The 19,389-nt window shown below is 49.2% G+C and overlaps 1 protein-coding gene across 1 annotated transcript in view; it reads right to left on the bottom strand.

Annotated features, from left to right (window-relative positions):
- Nucleotides 1–19,389, bottom strand: part of PRKDC (protein kinase, DNA-activated, catalytic subunit) — a 3,158,350-nt gene that overhangs the window by 1,236,990 nt on the left and 1,901,971 nt on the right. Inside the window, exon 65 of the mRNA XM_078687323.1 lies at nucleotides 18,394–18,582. Within this exon, the coding sequence (XP_078543449.1) occupies nucleotides 18,394–18,582 (189 nt within the window). The remainder of the gene's footprint in view (nucleotides 1–18,393; nucleotides 18,583–19,389) is intronic.

Here is a 19,389-nt window from a genome sequence, read left to right as displayed (position 1 = left end):
GATATAGAGGTTTGGATGGCAAAGTGTGAAGCTCATGCACCCTCCGGGCAGATGTTATTTCCACCAAGTAGGCCGTTCTAATGGTAAGGCGCCTGAGAGGACAGTTGTGCAAGAGCTCAAAAACAGCGCAACTCAAGAATTCCATGACTAAATTAAGGTCCCACTGAGGCATGATGAAAGGGGAAACATGTTGCAAACCTTTCAAGAACACCTATGTACAATAGGGGATTGCAAAGGGGATGGCTAGTCAGGCAACCATAGAAAGGCTGATAGACTAAAGATAGCCCTTAAGGTACACAGAGCAGAGCCCTGGTGAGCAAGGGAAATAATAAAGCGAAGTACCAAGAGAGGGGAGCAGAAAGAGGGTCAACCTGTTCTTCTGCACACTATGCAACAAACTTGCTCCAATTGCAGGAGTATACCGTTTTGGTGGATGGGCACCTGGCTTCTAAGATACATTTAAAGACTTTGGGCATAAGGTCGAAAGCTGTCAACTATCGCTGCTCAATCGCCACACAAGAAGATGGAGTGTTGACTGGTTTGGGTGGAGAACCCTCCCCTACTGCTGTGACAGAAGATGCACACATCCAAGAAGCAGCCTGGTAGGACAGATGGTCATGCTCAGGTTACCAAACTCTCAGAGCCCAGTCTGGAGCCACAAGAAGTACCTGATCTCGTGAGAACTGTCTGGGCAGGAGTGCTATAGGCAGAAACTAGTACAGGAGGCCTGAGCTCCACTCAAGATGAAAAGCATCTCTGAGCAAGAGCAACCTTGGAAACTCCAGGGTGCAGAACTGCTGAAAAGGCAGGTTCTCTGCGGTGTCAAATAAATCGAACCAAGGCTCACCCTTACTGCAGAAAGACACCTTGCACTACCTCGAGATGGAGACGCCATTCGTGATCCGCTATGCTTCTTCAGAGGAGTTTGTCCGCCATGGCATTCAGAGAGCAAGCCAGGTGTTGAACCACCAGGGATATGCCCTGCTGTTCCAGCCAGGTCCAGAGAGTGTACGAAAGTAGGATCTGCTTATATGGTTTCCCCCACTTTTTGCCTGGTGTCAAAGGGTTTTTGACTTAGTCAGCTGGTATCCTGCTAATCAGGACCCCAACAACTGTGCTTTTCTCCCCTAAATGAACAAGTTACTTACCTTCTGTAACAATATATCTGTAGGAAACAGTTAGTTATAGATTCTTTTCCTTTGAATAGATACCCCAGCAATCCCAAATCCTGGGGTGGGTCTGCGAACCAAGTTCACACCAGAAAGTCCTGGAGAACAGAACTGCCAAAGAAGCCGTCTCTCCAGACTTGGATGTCTAGGCAGTAGTGTTTAGTGAACGTGTGCAGTGATGCCCACGTAGCTGCCTGACAGATGTCATTCAGGGGGACTCCTCACCCCAAAGCAGTAGTAGCTGCTGTTGCCCTGGTGCACTGCAGGCTCCTTCTTTGTCAAACAGTAGCAGGCCTTAATGCACAGAACGACCCACCTGGAGATGATACGTTTGTGCATGACCCGACCTTTCTTAGCGCCCACGTAACCAACTGAGAGCTGGTTATTCACCCAGAATTGTTAAGTGTGATCCAAAGCGAAAGTTTTGGATCCACAAAGTTGAGCCTCATCTTTTGAAAGATGCGAAAAGAAGGTGGGCAAAGTGATGGTTTGGCAAATGTGGAACAAATTAATTACCTTGGGAAGAAAGGAAGGTCTAGTTCTCATGACTGCCTTGTCCGGATGGACAGCCAGAAAGGAGGCTTGGAAGAAAGAGCTTGTAGCTCACTCACCCTGCGTGCAGAGGGGATGGCCACCAGAAAGGCAGTTTTCAAAGTGAGAAGTCTGAGAGGACAGTTATGTAGCAGCTCAAAGGGAGCACACATGAGGTTGGTAAGAACCAAGTTCTAGTCCCACTGAGGCATTACGAAGGGAACAGGAGGAAAAAGATGAGTAATGCCTTTAAGGCAGAGGTCTTCAAACTTTTTGATGCCGAGACCCCCCTGTCAAAAAATGTTAGGCATAAGGACCCCCCCAGACAAAAAATTCTAGAACTTAGTACTCCTCATCATCGACCACCAAAAGCGCCCCCAATTCCCACGGCACATCATTTTACAGTGGGGAAATAGTATTAAACAGTGTTTAGCAAATCAAAGGTTTGTTCATGTCAGTGTCCCTAGAAGTGCCCTTCTATGCAGGCCAGACATTCTGTACAGTGGGAGGCTTAGTGTCCGGAAGGAGAATGGCACCCATTGTGAACACGTGTTCCCATGCATTTGGTGCAGGTGGAGGACAACATGTTGCACGGTCAGACTGGCTAAACTGAGCCTTCGCCTTGGAAAGGCCTTTGCAGGGTGAGGGTCAGAAGAGAGGTTGTGAAAGGTTGCAAAACACACTTGTCTAGAGATGGAAGCCAAAAGACACACGTTGCTTCTTTTTTGTGGGTGAAGTTCATTTTACCCACAGGCCGGTAATCTAACAGACAGGTAAACTAGATCATTCAAGATCACACAGGCAGTCGGCGAGGAGCTGAGTGGCCTCCAAATTAGCACACACAGCGATTCTGTGAGAGCCTGGCCTTGACATGAGACAGACAGCTGTTTACTGCATGCCCTTGTTGTAGGAGAGTAGGGTCTGCAATCCTATGATCACCCCAGATTTTTGCTTTTTGCTTCACTGGTTTACGACTTTCCCTGGCTGTGGGCCTGCTAATCAGACCCACAGCCTAGCTGTTCTCTCTATTCCAAATTGTACCCAGGTACTGAATTGGCACTGGGCCCTCTCTTGTGTCCCTGTAACCAGGGCAGAGGTGCACCCAGAGGTCTCCCAGGGGCTGCAGCATGTATTATGCCACCCCTGGGGCGACTACCTAAAACAGACACAACTGGCTGCTTGACAGCTGGGGCAAGGTGGTGTACACACCCTTTGCTGTAGATATAGTATTCCTATATCTAACCCTAAAGAACAAGTTACTTACCTTCGGTAACGCTTTTTCTGGTTGATACAATATCTGCCTGTGGATTCCTCACCTTGTGAATACCCCCTGCGTCAGCAACATTCGGAAATTCTTTTTTCGTAGCCTCGCGCCGACGTGGACTCCTGACGTCATAGAGACACGACCTCGCTCGCGACTCCGCTGACGTCACCGACGCCTATAATAGGCCCACGCCGGCGTGATGACATCAGTTCCGTCCTTTTTTCCGTGCCATCGAGGCACACGGACGGACCAATGACAGTAGAAATATACAAGTATACATAGTACACAATACTCAAGGCAAAACACACAGTGTTAAGCAAAAGCAGGAAAGCAATTGAAATATTTCCTTGACAACAAAATATATATACATTACATTACAGTAACTCTGGCATAGAAGAGTGGACAACGGGGAGGCGGGTGGGTCAGTGAGGAATCCACAGGCAGATATTGTATCTACCAGAAAAAGCATTACCGAAGGTAAGTAACTTGTTCTTCTGATAGATACATCTGCCGTGTGGATTCCTCACCTTGTGAATAGAGCCCCACAGCAGTCCCCACTCCCGGAGGAGGGTGTCCACTCTTCTAAACCAGGAAATCCTGAAGGACAGAGCGAGCAAAGTGGCCGTCCCTCCTCACTTCGGAATCCAAGCAGTAATGCTTCGCGAAACTGTGGAGGGAAGACCAAGTTGCCGCCCTACAAATATCCTCAACAGGTACACCTCTAGCCAATGCTGAGGATGAAGACTTAGCTCTTGTAGAATGAGCCCTTATACCCTCTGGTGGTTCCTTACCGGCCAAAGAGTAGCAGATCTTTATGCAGAGGACGATCCATCTCGATAAAGTTCTTTTATGGACCGCTCTTCCTTTCTTGCAGCCAGCAAATCCAACGAAGAGCTGGTCTTCCAAACGAAAGTCCTTGGATCTGTCCAAGTAAAAGGACACCGCCCTCTTAGGGTCCAGACGGTGCAGTCTCTCTTCCTCCTTGGAAGGGTGAGGGGGAGGATAGAAGGTAGGAAGGGTAATGGACTGTCCTAGATGGAAGGGAGTTACCACCTTAGGCAGAAAAGCAGCCCTGGTCCTAAGAACCATTCGATCAGCATGAATGGTCAGGAATGGGGGCTTGGAACTAAGAGCTTGAAGCTCACTAACCCTCCTTGCCGAGGTTATTGCAACCAGGAAGACTGTCTTAAGGGTAAGAAGCCTCATGGGACATTTGTGGAGAGGCTCAAAGGGAGCACCCATCAAAAAGGTCAATACAAGATTCAAATCCCACTGAGGCACAATAAAAGGTGAAGGAGGGAACATATTAGTGAGACCCTTCAAAAACCTTAAGACCGCAGGAGTCTTAAAAGGAGAAGGCTGGTCAGGCAAGCAGAGAAAAGCCGACAGCGCCGACAGGTAACCCTTTACCGTGGCAACCGCAAGACCCTGCCGCGCCAAAGAAAGGGCAAACTGGAGAACATTAGACAAATGGGCCTTCAAAGGATCAACAGACCTTTCCCCACACCACGTGACAAATTTCGACCATCTATAAGAATAGATGGACTTAGTGGAGTCACGCCTGGCTGACAAGATGACATCCACAACGTCAGGCGGAAGGGAAAAGGAATTCAGGTTGCCCCGTTCAATCTCCAGGCATGAAGGTGCAATGTCTGGAGGTGGGGGTGTAGAACCTGCCCCTCCATCAGAGAGAGGAGGTCTGCCCCGAGAGGGAGATGGAGCGGCGGGTGAGAGGAGAGGTGGAGTAGATCTGTATACCACACCCTTCTTGGCCAATCCGGGGCGACCAATATGACTTGGGCCCGGTCTTGGCGAATCTTCCTCAGAACCCGAGGAATCAAGGGTATGGGGGGAAACGCGTAAAGGAGTTGACCTCTCCAACTCAACTGAAACGCGTCCCCCAAGGCTCCTTGCATCGGATACTGGAGACTGCAGAAAGACAGGCAGTGCGCATTCTCGTGAGTGGCGAACAGGTCCACCCGAGGAGTCCCCCACAACCGAAAGATGTCGTGAACCACCTCCGGGTGAAGCCTCCACTCGTGGACGGCAGAGAACTGCCGACTGAGACTGTCTGCACGAACATTCAACACACCGGCCAGATGATTCGCCATCAGACAAACCTGATGGTCCTGAACCCAGGACCAGAGACGCAGAGCCTCTCTGCAGAGACACTGCGACCCTACCCCTCCCTGCTTGTTGACGTACCACATCGCGGTCGTGTTGTCCGTTAGGACCTGAACAGACTGACCGCGAAGGGAAGGGAGGAAGGCCTTGAGCGCCAAACGTATCGCCCGCAATTCTAGAAGGTTGATGTGAAGCAACCTTTCCTCTGGAGACCAAAGGCCCTTGACCTCCAGATCCCCCAGATGAGCACCCCACCCGAAAGTGGATGCATCCGTTATCACCGTGGCCACCGATGGGGGAAGTTGAAAAGGTTTTCCTTGGGACAGATTGTCTTCCACGCCCCACCAAGACAGATCCGCTGCAGCTTCTCTGGAGATCCTCACTGACTCCCTGAGATCTCCGTTGTGCTGATACCACTGCTTGCGGAGGCACCACTGGAGCGCCCTCATGTGCCAGCGTGCATGGTTGACCAACAGAATGCATGAAGCCATCAGACCGAGCAGGCGAAGGACCTTCAGGACTGGAACGACCGCTCCATTGTAAAATAAAGGAATCATCTCCCGTATGTCGCGAATCCTTTGAGGGGGAGGGAATGCATGACATACGGTTGTGTCCAGTACCGCACCTATGAACAGGTTGCGCTGGGAGGGCACCAGGTGAGACTTGGGTACATTTAATGAAAAACCCAACCTGTACAACAACTGGGTTGTCTCTCGCAAATGATGGAACACTCTCTCTGACGACTCTGCCTTGATCAGCCAGTCGTCCAAATAAGGGAACACTGGAATCCCTGATCTCCTGAGATGCGCCGCCACCACTGCCATCACCTTGGTGAAGACTCGAGGCGCAGTAGTAAGTCCAAACGGAAGGACCGCAAACTGGTAGTGCTGCGATCCCACCGTAAAACGGAGATATTTCCTGTGCGACTTCAGGATTGGGATATGAAAGTAAGCATCCTGCAAGTCGAGCGACACCATCCAGTCTTCTTCTTGCAGCGCCTGAAGAACCTGAGCAAGGGTGAGCATCTTGAATTTCTCCTGCTTCAGATAGAGATTCAAGATCCTGAGATCCAGGATCGGACGAAGCCTGCCATCCTTCTTCGGAATCAGGAAATACCGGGAGTAGCACCCCTGACTCCTTTCCTGCTCTGGGACCACCTCTATCGCACCTTTTCTTATCAGAGTCAAAACTTCCTCTTGCAGAAGTGACAGATGCTCCTCGGAGCAATACCCTTGGCAAGGAGGGAAATTGGGAGGGAATTCCCGAAAGGGAAGGGCATACCCATTTTCTACAAGATTGAGAACCCAAAGATCTGACTTAACCGATTCCCAATCCTGTAGAAAATGGGTAAGCCGACCCCCAACCGGACCCACATGATCCTGAATGTCGGATCTAGGGCTGCTTCTCAGGGGCAGGGGGGTTGGAGGAAGTGGAGGAGGAAGAGGCCTGACGTCCACGAGCACGAGCTCTCTGCTTTCCCCTATATGTCCTGTACAAGGAGTTTTGCTGCTGCTGTTGTTGCTGCTGCTGCTGCTGGCCTTGCCGGAAATTCCGAAAGGAAGAGCGGCCAAAAACCCTGAATCTTCTGCCAGTTGAAGAGCCTCTCACTTGAAGACCCAAGGATTTAGCAGTCGCCCTGCTATATTTAAACCTCTCAAGGGCCGCATCAGCCTTCTTCCCAAAGAGGCCTGAACCATCGAAAGGAAGATCTAATAATGTCGCCTGAACATCAGCCGAAAAGTCAGAAGATTTCAACCAGGCAGACCTCCTAGTAGCGACAGCAGTGCCCATAATGCGCGCCACAGAGTCTACAGTATCCAAACCGCTCTGAATGACCTGGCGAGCCACCGCCTGAGCGTCAGAGATGACTTCCTCAAAATCCTTCCTGCTGTCATCAGGAATTTTTGGAACAAGAACACGCAAAGAGTCCATCAGAGCGTGTAAATATCTCCCCATCAAGCAAGTGGCATTTGATGACTTCAATGCCATACTGGCAGAGGAGAAGGCCTTCTTTGCCACCTGATCCTGCTTCTTTGCCTCCTTCTCAAAAGGAACCTGAGGGAAAGCACTAACGTTCTTTTTGGAGCATGCAGCCTGAATGACCAAACTCTCCGGTGAAGGGTGAGAGGTTAAAAAGGCAGGATCCTCAGGGGCAACCCTGTATCTTCTGGCTACACTTTTAGAGACAGCTGGAGCCGACAAAGGTTTTTTCCACACCTCTAGAATGGGCTCTGTCAGAGTATCATTGAAAGGAAGAAGAGGTTCCACCACTGAACTCGGAGAATGCAATACTTCAGTCAGAATATTAGATTTGAATTCTGCTGTAGGCAAAGTCAACTTAAGGAGACTGGCAGCCTTCCTCATAATTAAATGACAGGGTTGAACGTCCTTAGAAGGAGTGCTAGAACCTGAGGGTAACTCCCACTCTGGAGAGAAATCCAGGCTTCCTGCGTCTGCCAAATCCTCAAAAGCATCTTCATCCAATTCACCCTCTTCAACGTCAGATTGTGAATCCAAAAACCTTTCATCCAGAAGGCGTTGAGCCTCTCTTCTGGATCTCATCTTGACTCGTTTTGCCATCGGATCCACCACCGGCTCCGACGGATTCGGAATCGACGTCGGGATCGAACCCGAAGGCTCAGAGGGATGTGTTCGAGGACGACTCGGAGCAGGCGAAGCCGGAACCGCGTCGACGGCTTCGGTGGAGCCGGAAAATGCCACGGCGGCGTCGGAGCCGGCATGTAAGGCATAAACGGAGCCGGAGGGTAGGAGTGAGGGACTCCTAAGCTAAAAGCTAAAGGACCCATGGGACCCGAAGGTGCACCAGAGGGGTACCACACCCTCGAAAAGACTCCGTACATCGCGTTGAGAAACGCAGAAGGGTCCTGGCCTGGGGCAGGAAATGGTGGATGAAAACCTTCAGGCCTGTCCTGAGGAGCGTTCGGATTCGGCTCACCTAAGGGCGCGGAACCCCCATCCTCACGAAGCTCCTCCTCATCTCGGGCCGGGGACGGCGCCGGAGACGGACTCGGAGCCGGATTCGGAGCCGGAGACGGAGCCGGAGACGGCGCCCGTGACTCAGAAGGGGAGGCCTCACCTTCAGGTTCTGGATCCGAAACCTCAACGGTCACCACCTTCGAACGTACCTTCTTCGGTGACCTCGATCCCGACTCCTTACCAGAACGACGTCGAGACTCATGTCTCCTCTTCTTATGTTTCCTCTTTTTTGAAACACGATCAGAAGCCGACTTCGAAGACGACCTTCCTCGAGATCCAGACCTCGACCTCGATCTCGACTTCGACCTCGTCCTTCGAGAACGAGACCTCGACGACTTCTCCTTTCCAGCTTTCATCTTAGCCACCAGCAGCTTCGCCTCTCTTTCTCTCAGGGCCTTCGGGTTCATCTTCTTACACGAAGAGCAGTCATCCACATCATGGTCCGAGCTCAAGCACCAGATGCAGTCGCTGTGAGGGTCGGTGATGGATATCATTTTGCCACATTCTCTGCATGGCTTAAAGCCGGTCTTTTTAGAAGACATTGTCGAAGAAACAGGATACAGAGAAGCAGAAAAAGGTAATAATATAGGCAACAAAGTATCCGTTGGCTACAGAGATTCCCGATAACCGTTAGCGTCGACGACGCGGAAAAAAGGGAACTGATGTCATCACGCCGGCGTGGGCCTATTATAGGCGTCGGTGACGTCAGCGGAGTCGCGAGCGAGGTCGTGTCTCTATGACGTCAGGAGTCCACGTCGGCGCGAGGCTACGAAAAAAGAATTTCCGAATGTTGCTGACGCAGGGGGTATTCACAAGGTGAGGAATCCACACGGCAGATGTATCTATCAGAAATGGACACAGATATTCCTATCAGTCACTCCTATGGCAGGCCTTATCAATCCTGAAGGCAGAGTGCTTGGAATAATGTGAAATGGTGCTCTGGCATGAGCTGAGCCCGTTTGCAGCTTGCGGAACCAAGTCCTAATAGCTGTTCCATGATAACGCTATACCATATACTCTTAAGTGCATTATGTACCTCACGGTCATATGCTAACTTTGGTATAGCATTATCAAAACATGTCGAGTAAGGTGTCATACGAATTGGAATACTAACCCCTCGCCAATTCTGGTGACGGGGTTAGCATTCCACCCTTCTAGAGGGACACGACATGTTGGTAACCTGTAACCCCGGTTAAAGTCAGACATAGCCTCAGCTCCACAAAATGGATGCTGCCACCGAGACACAAGTCTGCCCTCCTGCTGCTGGGAGTCCTTCCAGCAACGGAGGCAAGGACAAAGGGTTTCCTGTCAGGGGCGGTGCCAGCACCATCCCAGACAGGATTTAGTGTATGCCAGGTAGGCAGGGCTTTAGAGGAAGGTGACTGCAAGTGGCATCCCGGTGCTCACTGTGCATATGCCGGCTCAAACCAGTTCCTGGGGCACACCAGCCCCTGAGCTGGGGAGAGACCGGACAAAGGAGAGGGGTGTAACCACCCCCCTCTTAGTCCCACCCATAGGGCAGGACTTAGTCGCGTGCCAGCCCCTTTTCTTAGGATAAAGGTAGGAGCAGGCCCCCTTCCAAATCAGATCATCTTTGAATCCTGAAACTACTTTCCACGAAAGGAACTCAAGACTCTTCTCAAGATTTCTCCCTTGTGACTAAGGAGTAGTCACCCTGCAGCAGCAGGCACCAACTAAGTATCTTGCGGTTTGCTGCCAGCCTCTCCTTCGGATCAAGACTGCCCAGCTCGACGAGACCCGGACTCCCTGCCCTCTCTGACCTCAACCTACCTCTACAGCACAGCTAAGAAGCGTGGGTGCGACGAGACCAGAGGACCCGGCGACCATCAGAACCAGCACGACACTGACCTAGCACGACCACCGAGATACCCTCGAGTGGGTGCACTGGGGTAAGAGAAGCCCCAACCCCAAGCAGCACGAGCACCGAAGTCCAGCCCCCCAGCATCCTCCAGATCTGCGTGGGGCCCTTTTGCTCCTGCGCTGCTTGCCACGTTGTCCGGTCACTTGCCCGTCGGCTAGTGACCCTCCAGACGACGTCCTACGTTTGTTTCACCGCTGGTCTAGCTCCTCTAGACTGGCCCTTGTCGCCTCTTGAAGGGGAACTTCCGCGGACCCTCCTGGTCCACTCCAGACGCCATTTTGTGTCTCCACGTGGGCTTGCCTTAGCCAAGGCTTGTTGCCTCCTCCAACGGATCCAGCATCGCCAGCAGCAGACATCCGACGTGGGACAGCTCACAGACCTCCAGCCTGGTCGACATCAGCGCCCTGGTCTGTGCAGCAGCAGAATCCAGTGTCACCTCTTCACCTGGCTGAGTGACCTCGTCCGGTGCCATCCTGGTGCCCACCTAATCACTGGCTAGTGATTCAGAACTTGGTCCCCTCTGCTTACAGGTACTCTTCTTCAACTGATCCAGTCCTTGGATCAGCCCGGAACATCTTCACTGGTCGCCTGCCAGCAACTTTTCCTTCAGGCTCCTGGTTCGTCAACGAGGGTTTCCGACGACACTTGAACCCTATGCAGCCGCAGCCCCTGGGCTAGGTAAACCGAGTGCCACGGTGCTCCAGCGTAGAACAACTCTCTAAGTGTCTAGATCCACTTTCGTTTTTGACCTACCTAGTCGGGTTCGCCCGAGAACACTAACTTTTGCTTTTACTAGCCTCCATTGACTTTGTCCCGCATTACGCGTGAGAGTGCACACTCTGCACCCGATCCCCCTAGGCCTCCTGCTAGTAATCTAAAGGTTCAGTAGTACAGTCCTAGCGATCCCAAAGCCTCTGAGAATAGTTACTTACCTGCTAGTAATTCGCATTCCACTTTTGTAGTATATGGTTTTTCGTGCCCCTCGGGCATTTGTGTAAATTGTGCGACTTTCAGTATTTCTTTAAGAGTTTTGTATTGTGCTTAGCGCCCTGTCCTCATAAAGAGTCCAGGGTTGTTGTGTTATAAATAAATATACTTTATTTTCATAACAACTTGTGTGGTGTCCTTTCACTTGGTGTTCAAGGGGTAAATGTGATGGTAAAACAGCTGGCTTAACACGCCCTCTAGAGTTTAGCCTAAAGACTGCTCTTGTCCATGCTACTAGGATAGCTGGTCTATCAGGTTGACTTACAACCAATCATCAATAAGGGTTGTTTGGAATGATACATAGTGATCACTAGAATAGTGAGCATTGCATATCAGGCCAACTTCTCACACTTGTCTCCTCCTTCTCCCCTCCCCGGTACCTGGGTGATTTATGATGTTTTATTGCTGACAAACTTATAGACCAGTCATAGAAAATGATGCCACGAGAGAACAGTTTTGGCACACATTGGTATTCAATACCACAATGACAACAGCATATATACGGAGGAACCATTCAGCCTTGAGTCACTTGTGCTTAGTTTAGGACACAAAATCTCATTGCAAACAAAATGGCGGGATGTGTTGTGTATATATACTGAAGACCCACAAAGTATTCACTGCTGCAGCATGTCAAAGGTATTGTAATTGCATTTATACAGCGCTAATTACCCCTGAAGAAGTGTTGAAGCGCTTTTTCAGCGAGTAGCACGCTTCTCCAGAACCCATAAAGAATTAGTGGTGAATTAGTATAGTGAAAAAGTAAAGTAATTTGGAGTGGTGGATATGGTATTATGTTATTTGGATTGAGAAGGATAGTAGAGAGATGTTTTGGAGCTTCTAGCAGTAGTAGGAGGCTTGGGATGAGTAAAAGAGAGACGGAGGGGGAAGAGTCAGAGGGCAGGGTTTAGAAAGGCTTGTTTGGGGGGAGGGATCAGAATAGCAGAAGAGGTATGAAAAAGTTAAGAATGAACTAAATGGACATTTTGAGAGTTAGTGCTTGGCCACGTTTGCTGAGTGATGCTTTGATTTTACTAATGAGAAGATACTTATGCAATGAATCTGTAGTTGTATCTACATGGTTGACTACATTTTCTGGCATATTCTTATGTTTTGCTGTATTACCAGAAATATTACTTCCATTGCTTGTCGATTATAGAATCTTTCTTAATACATTTGAACTGCACAATTTAAATTACTCCATGTTTTGGAATCTTGTTTCCTTGCAAAAAACATGAAAAAGCATAATTTTGTAATTACAAATGTCATCATTTTCTATTGTGAATAGCACCAATATCTTTAAAATACATTTATTTTCAGGACATAATGACCTGTTTCTAACCACAGCTGAAATTCAGAAGGGTATGTAGGTTTCCATGAGCCCATATTCACAAATCTAGTGATTAGCGCAGTTATAAACCACAACCAATGCCCTCCTTTAGGTGGAATCTATAAGTGGGTGGAACAGCCTATGAATAATCTGACTGCATCAGGTATTAGATCAAAACCTAGACAGTTGGTCCTGTATATATAAGAACCTGCTGCTAATAGATTAGTACTAGGAACGTACATAGAATGTGGATCCAGTCTACATAGCCTTGACATCTGGGACATGAATTTGTGATCTCTTGTTTACATTTATGAAGATATACAAGGATATTATAGATCAGCCATTGGCTGCAGGTTTCTACAATTTGCATCATGCCATGTTTTAAGAGCGTGATCACAAGCTTCAATCCATATTGCAGAGTTAATTTCGTGGACTGCTTCCTTTTCCTGTGCCTTTAGAATTCTCTCTTGTCACTGCAACATTTGCACTAATATTTCATTGCACCTCCTATTGAATTTAATATACGTTATTTTTCCTATTTAAAAAACACTGCTACATGTAATAAAAAGACATGAGATGCTATTGTGGCCACCAGTCTCATATATTGTGATTTTGTGAATATTTACTATTTAGAAGTTTTTGACAAAAAAGGATGTCCTCAGATGAACTCTCCGAGATCCGTTTTAAATGATTCCACCACGTCATAACTTTTTTTGTACTACAAAAATCACTACATCAAGTAAGGTGCAATCGTGGATTTTTTACACATGAACAAATACCCATCGCTTTTTTTGGGAAAGTGTGGCAACTGTAGTTGGACAGAAGCATCATACTAATCTGCTGCTACAAGAATAAAAGCGGAAAGAACACGGAAAATAAACATTTAAATGTCACAAAAATGAATATGTAACTGCAGCTACAAAAACAGAAAGTACACCAAAAATAAACACCATTCCAACGTCATAAAAATTAACCTGAGCGTTTTTCCTGTTCCCCCCACCCACCTCAATCAAGGAAACAGATCAGATTCTGTGTGTGTGTTTTTGCGTGCATGCTAGATAGTTTCAGTGTATGTCTGCAGCTGAAAAGCCAGGGCATGGGGGATGAGGAGGGGCTTACCTAATTATTCCTGGAAGCTTCGGGTTGCCTTGGAAACCAGCCAGGAAGGTGATCCTAATTCCGAGGCAGCAATGAGCCACGAAGATGTTTTGGAAAAAAGAACTCGAGGTGAAAGCAGCACCTGCCAAGAAAGACAACTGGATCCAGTGAATGGGAGCAGTGACGGCGCAGAACTCCGTGGAAATCCAGCCTGCATTACGAAGGTGCTGGACCATCTTTATTGACAAAGTTCGCGGGCATTTCCTGGTTGCATGCTGCAGTCTCTCTGATTGGAGGACAGGCATTGATGATGTAGCCACATTATGATTGGCTTATTTTGCCCTGTCCTCCAATCAGAGAGGCTCCTGGGATGTAATTATTTCGAATCCAAAAGAGAACGAAAGCATTTTGGATTCGAGGCAGCAGTGAGGCAGGTGAATGCGCGACCCCCTGCCAATGACTCCACGCCCCCCCTGGGGGTCGCGCCCCATAGATTGAAGACCTATGCTTTAAGGAATCTATTTACAACAGGGGACTTGAAAAGAGAAGGCTGATTAGGAAGCCTGAAGAAGGATGAAATGGCCGAAAGGTAGCCCTTTCGAGTGCCCAGAGCAGAGCCCTGCTGGGCCAAAGAAAGGAGGAACAAGAGAACCTCAGAAGGAGGGGCGGAAAGGAGATCCACAGCCTTTGATGCGCACCATGCCACAAATTTGTTCCACCTGCAGGCGTATACCTTCTTAGTGGAGGAACGCCTAGCTGCCAATATAACATCACAGACTTCGGGAGGCAGGTTAAAAGACATCAACTACTGTCGCCCAATCTCCACGCAAGGAGGTGGAGGCTGCACAGGTTCGGGTGGAGGACCGTCCCCTGCTGCTGCGACAGAAGATACTCCCGAAGAGGCAGTCTGATCGGAGGATCGATGGACATGTTGAGCCGCTCATGTTAACAGACTCTTTGTGCTCAATCCAGAGCCACAAGAATGACTTGGGCCTCATTGTAATTGAGCTTCTTCAGCACTCTGGGCAGAAGTGGTATAGGCAGAAAGGCATATAGAAGACAGCAACTCCACTTACGACGAAGAGCGTCGCCTAGCGAATGCCGCCTTGGAAATTCCAGCGTGCAGAACTGCTGACTTTGCACGTTCTGTTTGGTGGCGAATATATCTAACCAAGGCTCTCCTCACTGCAGAAAGAGACTTTGCACCACCTCCGGGTGAAGACGCCATTCGTGATCTATCATACACCTGCGGCTGTGTTCGTCTGCCCTGGTGTTCAGAGGACCTGCCAGGTGTTGAACCACCTGGGACATACCCTGATGTTCTAGCCATATCCAGAGGCGGAGGTCCCCTGACATAGGGTCCACAACCCCAACCCGCCTTCTTTTTTCCAGTACCACATGGAGTGGTGTTGTCCGTGAACAACTGCACTACTCTTCCCCAGACAGGGGGACGGAATGCTACCATCCAGACTCCAGGGTTGAGGGCAGACAAGACCTGAGCGAGTTACAAATGGGGGTGGGGTCGCACACTACTCACACACCGGCGGTGTCGCCCCTAAGGACTCTGGTCAATGTAGTAAAGTGTTCGCGATGCATCATCTTTCGATCTTCTGCTATCTTTGCTGTCTTCGCCATCCCTGGACACGTGTTTCGGGGTATTACCCCTCCTCAGCAGGGATAGGCCGTGTACTGGGGTTGCCGATGGCTGCCAATATCTGCCAGGTATAGTACCACTCAGGCGAGTAGGTGCGGGATCCCAGGCTCGTCAGCCCGCTGCTCAAGGGAGCTTTAAAGTTACAAATGGGGGTGGGGTCGCACACTACTCACACACCGGCGGTGCGCCCCTAAGGACTCTGGTCAATGTAGTAAAGTGTTTGCGATGCATCATCTTTCGATCTTCTGCTATCTTCGCCATCCCTGGACACGTGTTTCGGGGTATTACCCCTCATCAGCAGGGATAGGCCGTGTACTGGGGTTGCCGATGGCTGCCAATATCTGCCAATATCTGCCAGGTATAGTACCACTCAGGCGCGTAGGTGCGGGATCCCAGGCTCGTCAGCCCGCTGCTCAAGGGAGCTTTAAAGTTACAAATGGGGGTGGGGTCGCACACTACTCACACACCGGCGGTGTCGCCCCTAAGGACTCTGGTCAATGTAGTAAAGTGTTCGCGATGCATCATCTTTCGATCTTCTGCTATCTTCGCTGTCTTCGCCATCCCTGGACACGTGTTTCGGGGTATTACCCCTCATCAGCAGGGATAGGCCATGTACTGGGGTTGCCGATGGCTGCCAATATCTGCCAGGTATAGTACCACTCAGGCGCGTAGGTGCGGGATCCCAGGCTCGTCAGCCCGCTGCTCAAGGGAGCTTTAAAGTTACAAATGGGGGTGGGGTCGCACACTACTCACACACCGGCGGTGTCGCCCCTAAGGACTCTGGTCAATGTAGTAAAGTGTTCGCGATGCATCATCTTTTGATCTTCTGCTATCTTCGCTGTCTTCGCCATCCCTGGACACGTGTTTCGGGGTATTACCCCTCATCAGCAGGGATAGGCCGTGTACTGGGGTTGCCGATGGCTGCCAATATCTGCCAGGTATAGTACCACTCAGGCGCGTAGGTGCGGGATCCCAGGCTCGTCAGCCCGCTGCTCAAGGGAGCTTTAAAGTTACAAATGGGGGTGGGGTCGCACACTATTCACACACCGGCGGTGTCACCCCTAAGGACTCTGGTCAATGTAGTAAAGTGTTTGCGATGCATTCATCTTTCGATCTTCTGCTATCTTCGCTGTCTTCGCCATCCCTGGACACGTGTTTCGGGGTATTACCCCTCATCAGCAGGGATAGGCCGTGTACTGGGGTTGCCGATGGCTGTCAATATCTGCCAGGTATAGTACCACTCAGGCGCGTAGGTGCGGGATCCCAGGCTCGTCAGCCCGCTGCTCAAGGGAGCTTTAAAGTTACAAATGGGGGTGGGGTCGCACACTACTCACACACCGGCGGTGTCGCCCCTAAGGACTCTGGTCAATGTAGTAAAGTGTTTGCGATGCATCATCTTTCGACCTTCTGCTATCTTCGCTGTCTTCGCCATCCCTGGACACGTGTTTCGGGGTATTACCCCTCATCAGCAGGGATAGGCCGTGTACTGGGGTTGCCGATGGCTGCCAATATCTGCCAGGTATAGTACCACTCAGGCGCGTAGGTGCGGGATCCCAGGCTCGTCAGCCCGCTGCTCAAGGGAGCTTTAAAGTTACAAATGGGGGTGGGGTCGCACACTACTCACACACCGGCGGTGTCGCCCCTAAGGACTCTGGTCAATGTAGTAAAGTGTTCGCGATGCATCATCTTTCGATCTTCTGCTATCTTCGCTGTCTTCGCCATCCCTGGACACGTGTTTCGGGGTATTACCCCTCATCAGCAGGGATAGGCCGTGTACTGGGGTTGCCGATGGCTGCCAATATCTGCCAGGTATAGTACCACTCAGGCGCGTAGGTGCGGGATCCCAGGCTCGTCAGCCTGCTGCTCAAGGGAGCTTTAAAGTTACAAATGGGGGTGGGGTCGCACACTACTCACACACCGGCGGTGTCGCCCCTAAGGACTCTGGTCATGTAGTAAAGTGTTCGCGATGCATCATCAAGACCTGAGCGAGCTTCAACATTTTGAACTTCTCCTTCCGGAGGTAGCGGTTGACGTTCCTGAGATCCAAGATAGGACACAGGCCTTTGTCCTTGAGCACCAGAGACTAGTAGGAATAGCAACCACAACCTGCTTCTGGAGCAGGAACGCGCTTGATGGCTCCCTTGGCCAAGAGTGCCAAAACTTCCTGTTGGAGAGTGGCCAAGTGATCCTCCGACATGTGATGGTACTGAGGTGGCATTGATGATGGGGTAGTCTCTAAGCGTAGGGAGTAGCCCCTTTGGACTATTTGCAAAACCCACCTGTTCAACGTGATGGTGCGCCAGTGGGGGCGATGATGGCGGATCCTGTCACCCACTGGCGTTTGGTGGCCCTGAAAGGTCGGACTAGGAGGGGTGGGAGGCTGCTGCAGAGGGGGCTGTGGTGGACTGGCCCGCCTGCTGGCCCCCAGAACGAGGGTGGTGGTTCCCATGTCCCTGGCCGCGCTGGGACTGAACAGCTTGCGCCGGCCGGTGGCTCTGGGCGTGACGTAGTGTGGCACCCCTTCCATAGCCACGAAAGGGGTGAAAGGCAGACTGCGCAGGGCGGGTGGTGAAGAGGCCCAAGGACCTGGCCGTAGCCCGAGAGTCCTTAAAGAGATCTAGCGCGCCTTGTCGCCGAAAAGGCGATGGCCATCAAACGTCATGTCCATAAGTGTGGATTGGCCATCCCCGGAAAAACCAGTCGTACGCAACCAGGCATAGCGTCACAGGGCTACTGACATGGAAATCATCCTGACAAGTGCGTCAGCGGTATCCAGCCCACAGCGGATGGTAAACTTCGCTGCGTCTCTCCCTTCGTCAACTGCTCAAGAGAGCACGGCTCGGGCCTCCTCCGGATGCACTGTTGATTGCAAGAGGTTTATCCATTGAATTGAAAATAGCAATTCTTCTATGTAAATACTTGTTTTGTTTGGAGTTTTATTTTATTGTATAAAAAATGTCTGTGTTTTTATGTAATGTTAAATGTAAGTATTGTTGTTTGTGCTTTGTACAAATGTAAAAAGATGGGTGTAGGTTGTATTCATGAAATGTGCAGATTAAATGTTTAAAGTTTTTTGATACAAAAGATAAAGACAATAAGATAACGAATCACTTGAAAAATAAAAAGGAATATGAAGAGAAAAGGTTACTGGTGTCACATTGAGTAAGAGGCGTGTCTCCATTCGAAAATAAGCAAAGGAATAGTGAACAAGATAGTAAGTCAGCAGCAGTCCCGGAGTCAGGACGAACCAAAACTTGCCCATTTTCACCAGTAGTACAGAATGTAAATAATACAAAAGCATGCAAATACTAACCCAATGAAATTAAATTAGTGCTAAAGTACATTATAAGTTAAACAAACCTGATAAAAAGGTTCATTCCACATTTTGCTCAGATCTGGTGGCTTTGCACTGTCGATGCTAACAGTTGAACAGTACTCTAGTGACTTCCACTCAGTAAGATGGTTATAGCATTCTAGAGATGCAATTTCCCAGAAATCCTTTTCTGCTTCAGTTGGTGCTCCTTCAGACCAGTCCTCTGTGTTAAGCGCCTATCAATAAATGTTCAAAAGTATGTTAGATCTGAGTTTTAAACATTTATGAGGTGATCTTCTGATCAGTCAAATTAACTGATTTTGCTTATCCTTTATGTCATGCACATCATATTATTACAACTTTTCATATAATATGCTTACAATCTTTGGTTTCAAAGTGTAAAATAAGCACACATTACAGTACACAGATGTAAGTAACTTTGTGAATATCTTTCTCACTTTAGTCTATTGCTTCAACATAAACTCTCCTTGATACAATTGTGGATCTCAAGATAGAGACAAGAAATTGTTATAAGGAATACATTTGCTATTTTCTGAATTAGGGCGATTTTGCGCCATTACTCGATTTATGCCTCCTTTACCTACAACCTTATATCGACCCAAGTCTTCTTTGATAAACACTGCTATCTACTTTTGTTTGCATCTTTTGTAAAATATCAATAATTAATAAACCTGTTAACAATGCTCAAGGAGAAAGGGCCTATTCTAAAAGGGATACTGATTATACTATGTAGAACACAAATGATTGAAAAGCTGTGATGCATACATAGGAGTGTAACAATGTCTTGGTTCTTACTTAAAGCGTCTCTACGCATCAGAACCATGGATGAGCATTCACTTAAAATCCCATTTAAGGGAACAGTGACTCCATTTAAGACTTGGTAGATGACCAACATTCCACCAGTGTTGCTACTTAACAGAGGAGAGGAATGACAGAAATACACTGATCGGATGGAGAAATCAACCTTCCCACCACAGACTATCTTCAGAATGAAATTGCAGGATTTATAGCCCAATTCGATG

This window comes from Lissotriton helveticus, chromosome 4_1, assembly GCF_964261635.1.
Source record: "Lissotriton helveticus chromosome 4_1, aLisHel1.1, whole genome shotgun sequence".
Taxonomy (NCBI): Eukaryota; Metazoa; Chordata; class Amphibia; order Caudata; family Salamandridae; genus Lissotriton; species Lissotriton helveticus.
The sequence above is the reverse complement of the archived record's forward strand: the minus strand, read 5'-3'. Positions and strand labels throughout refer to the sequence as shown.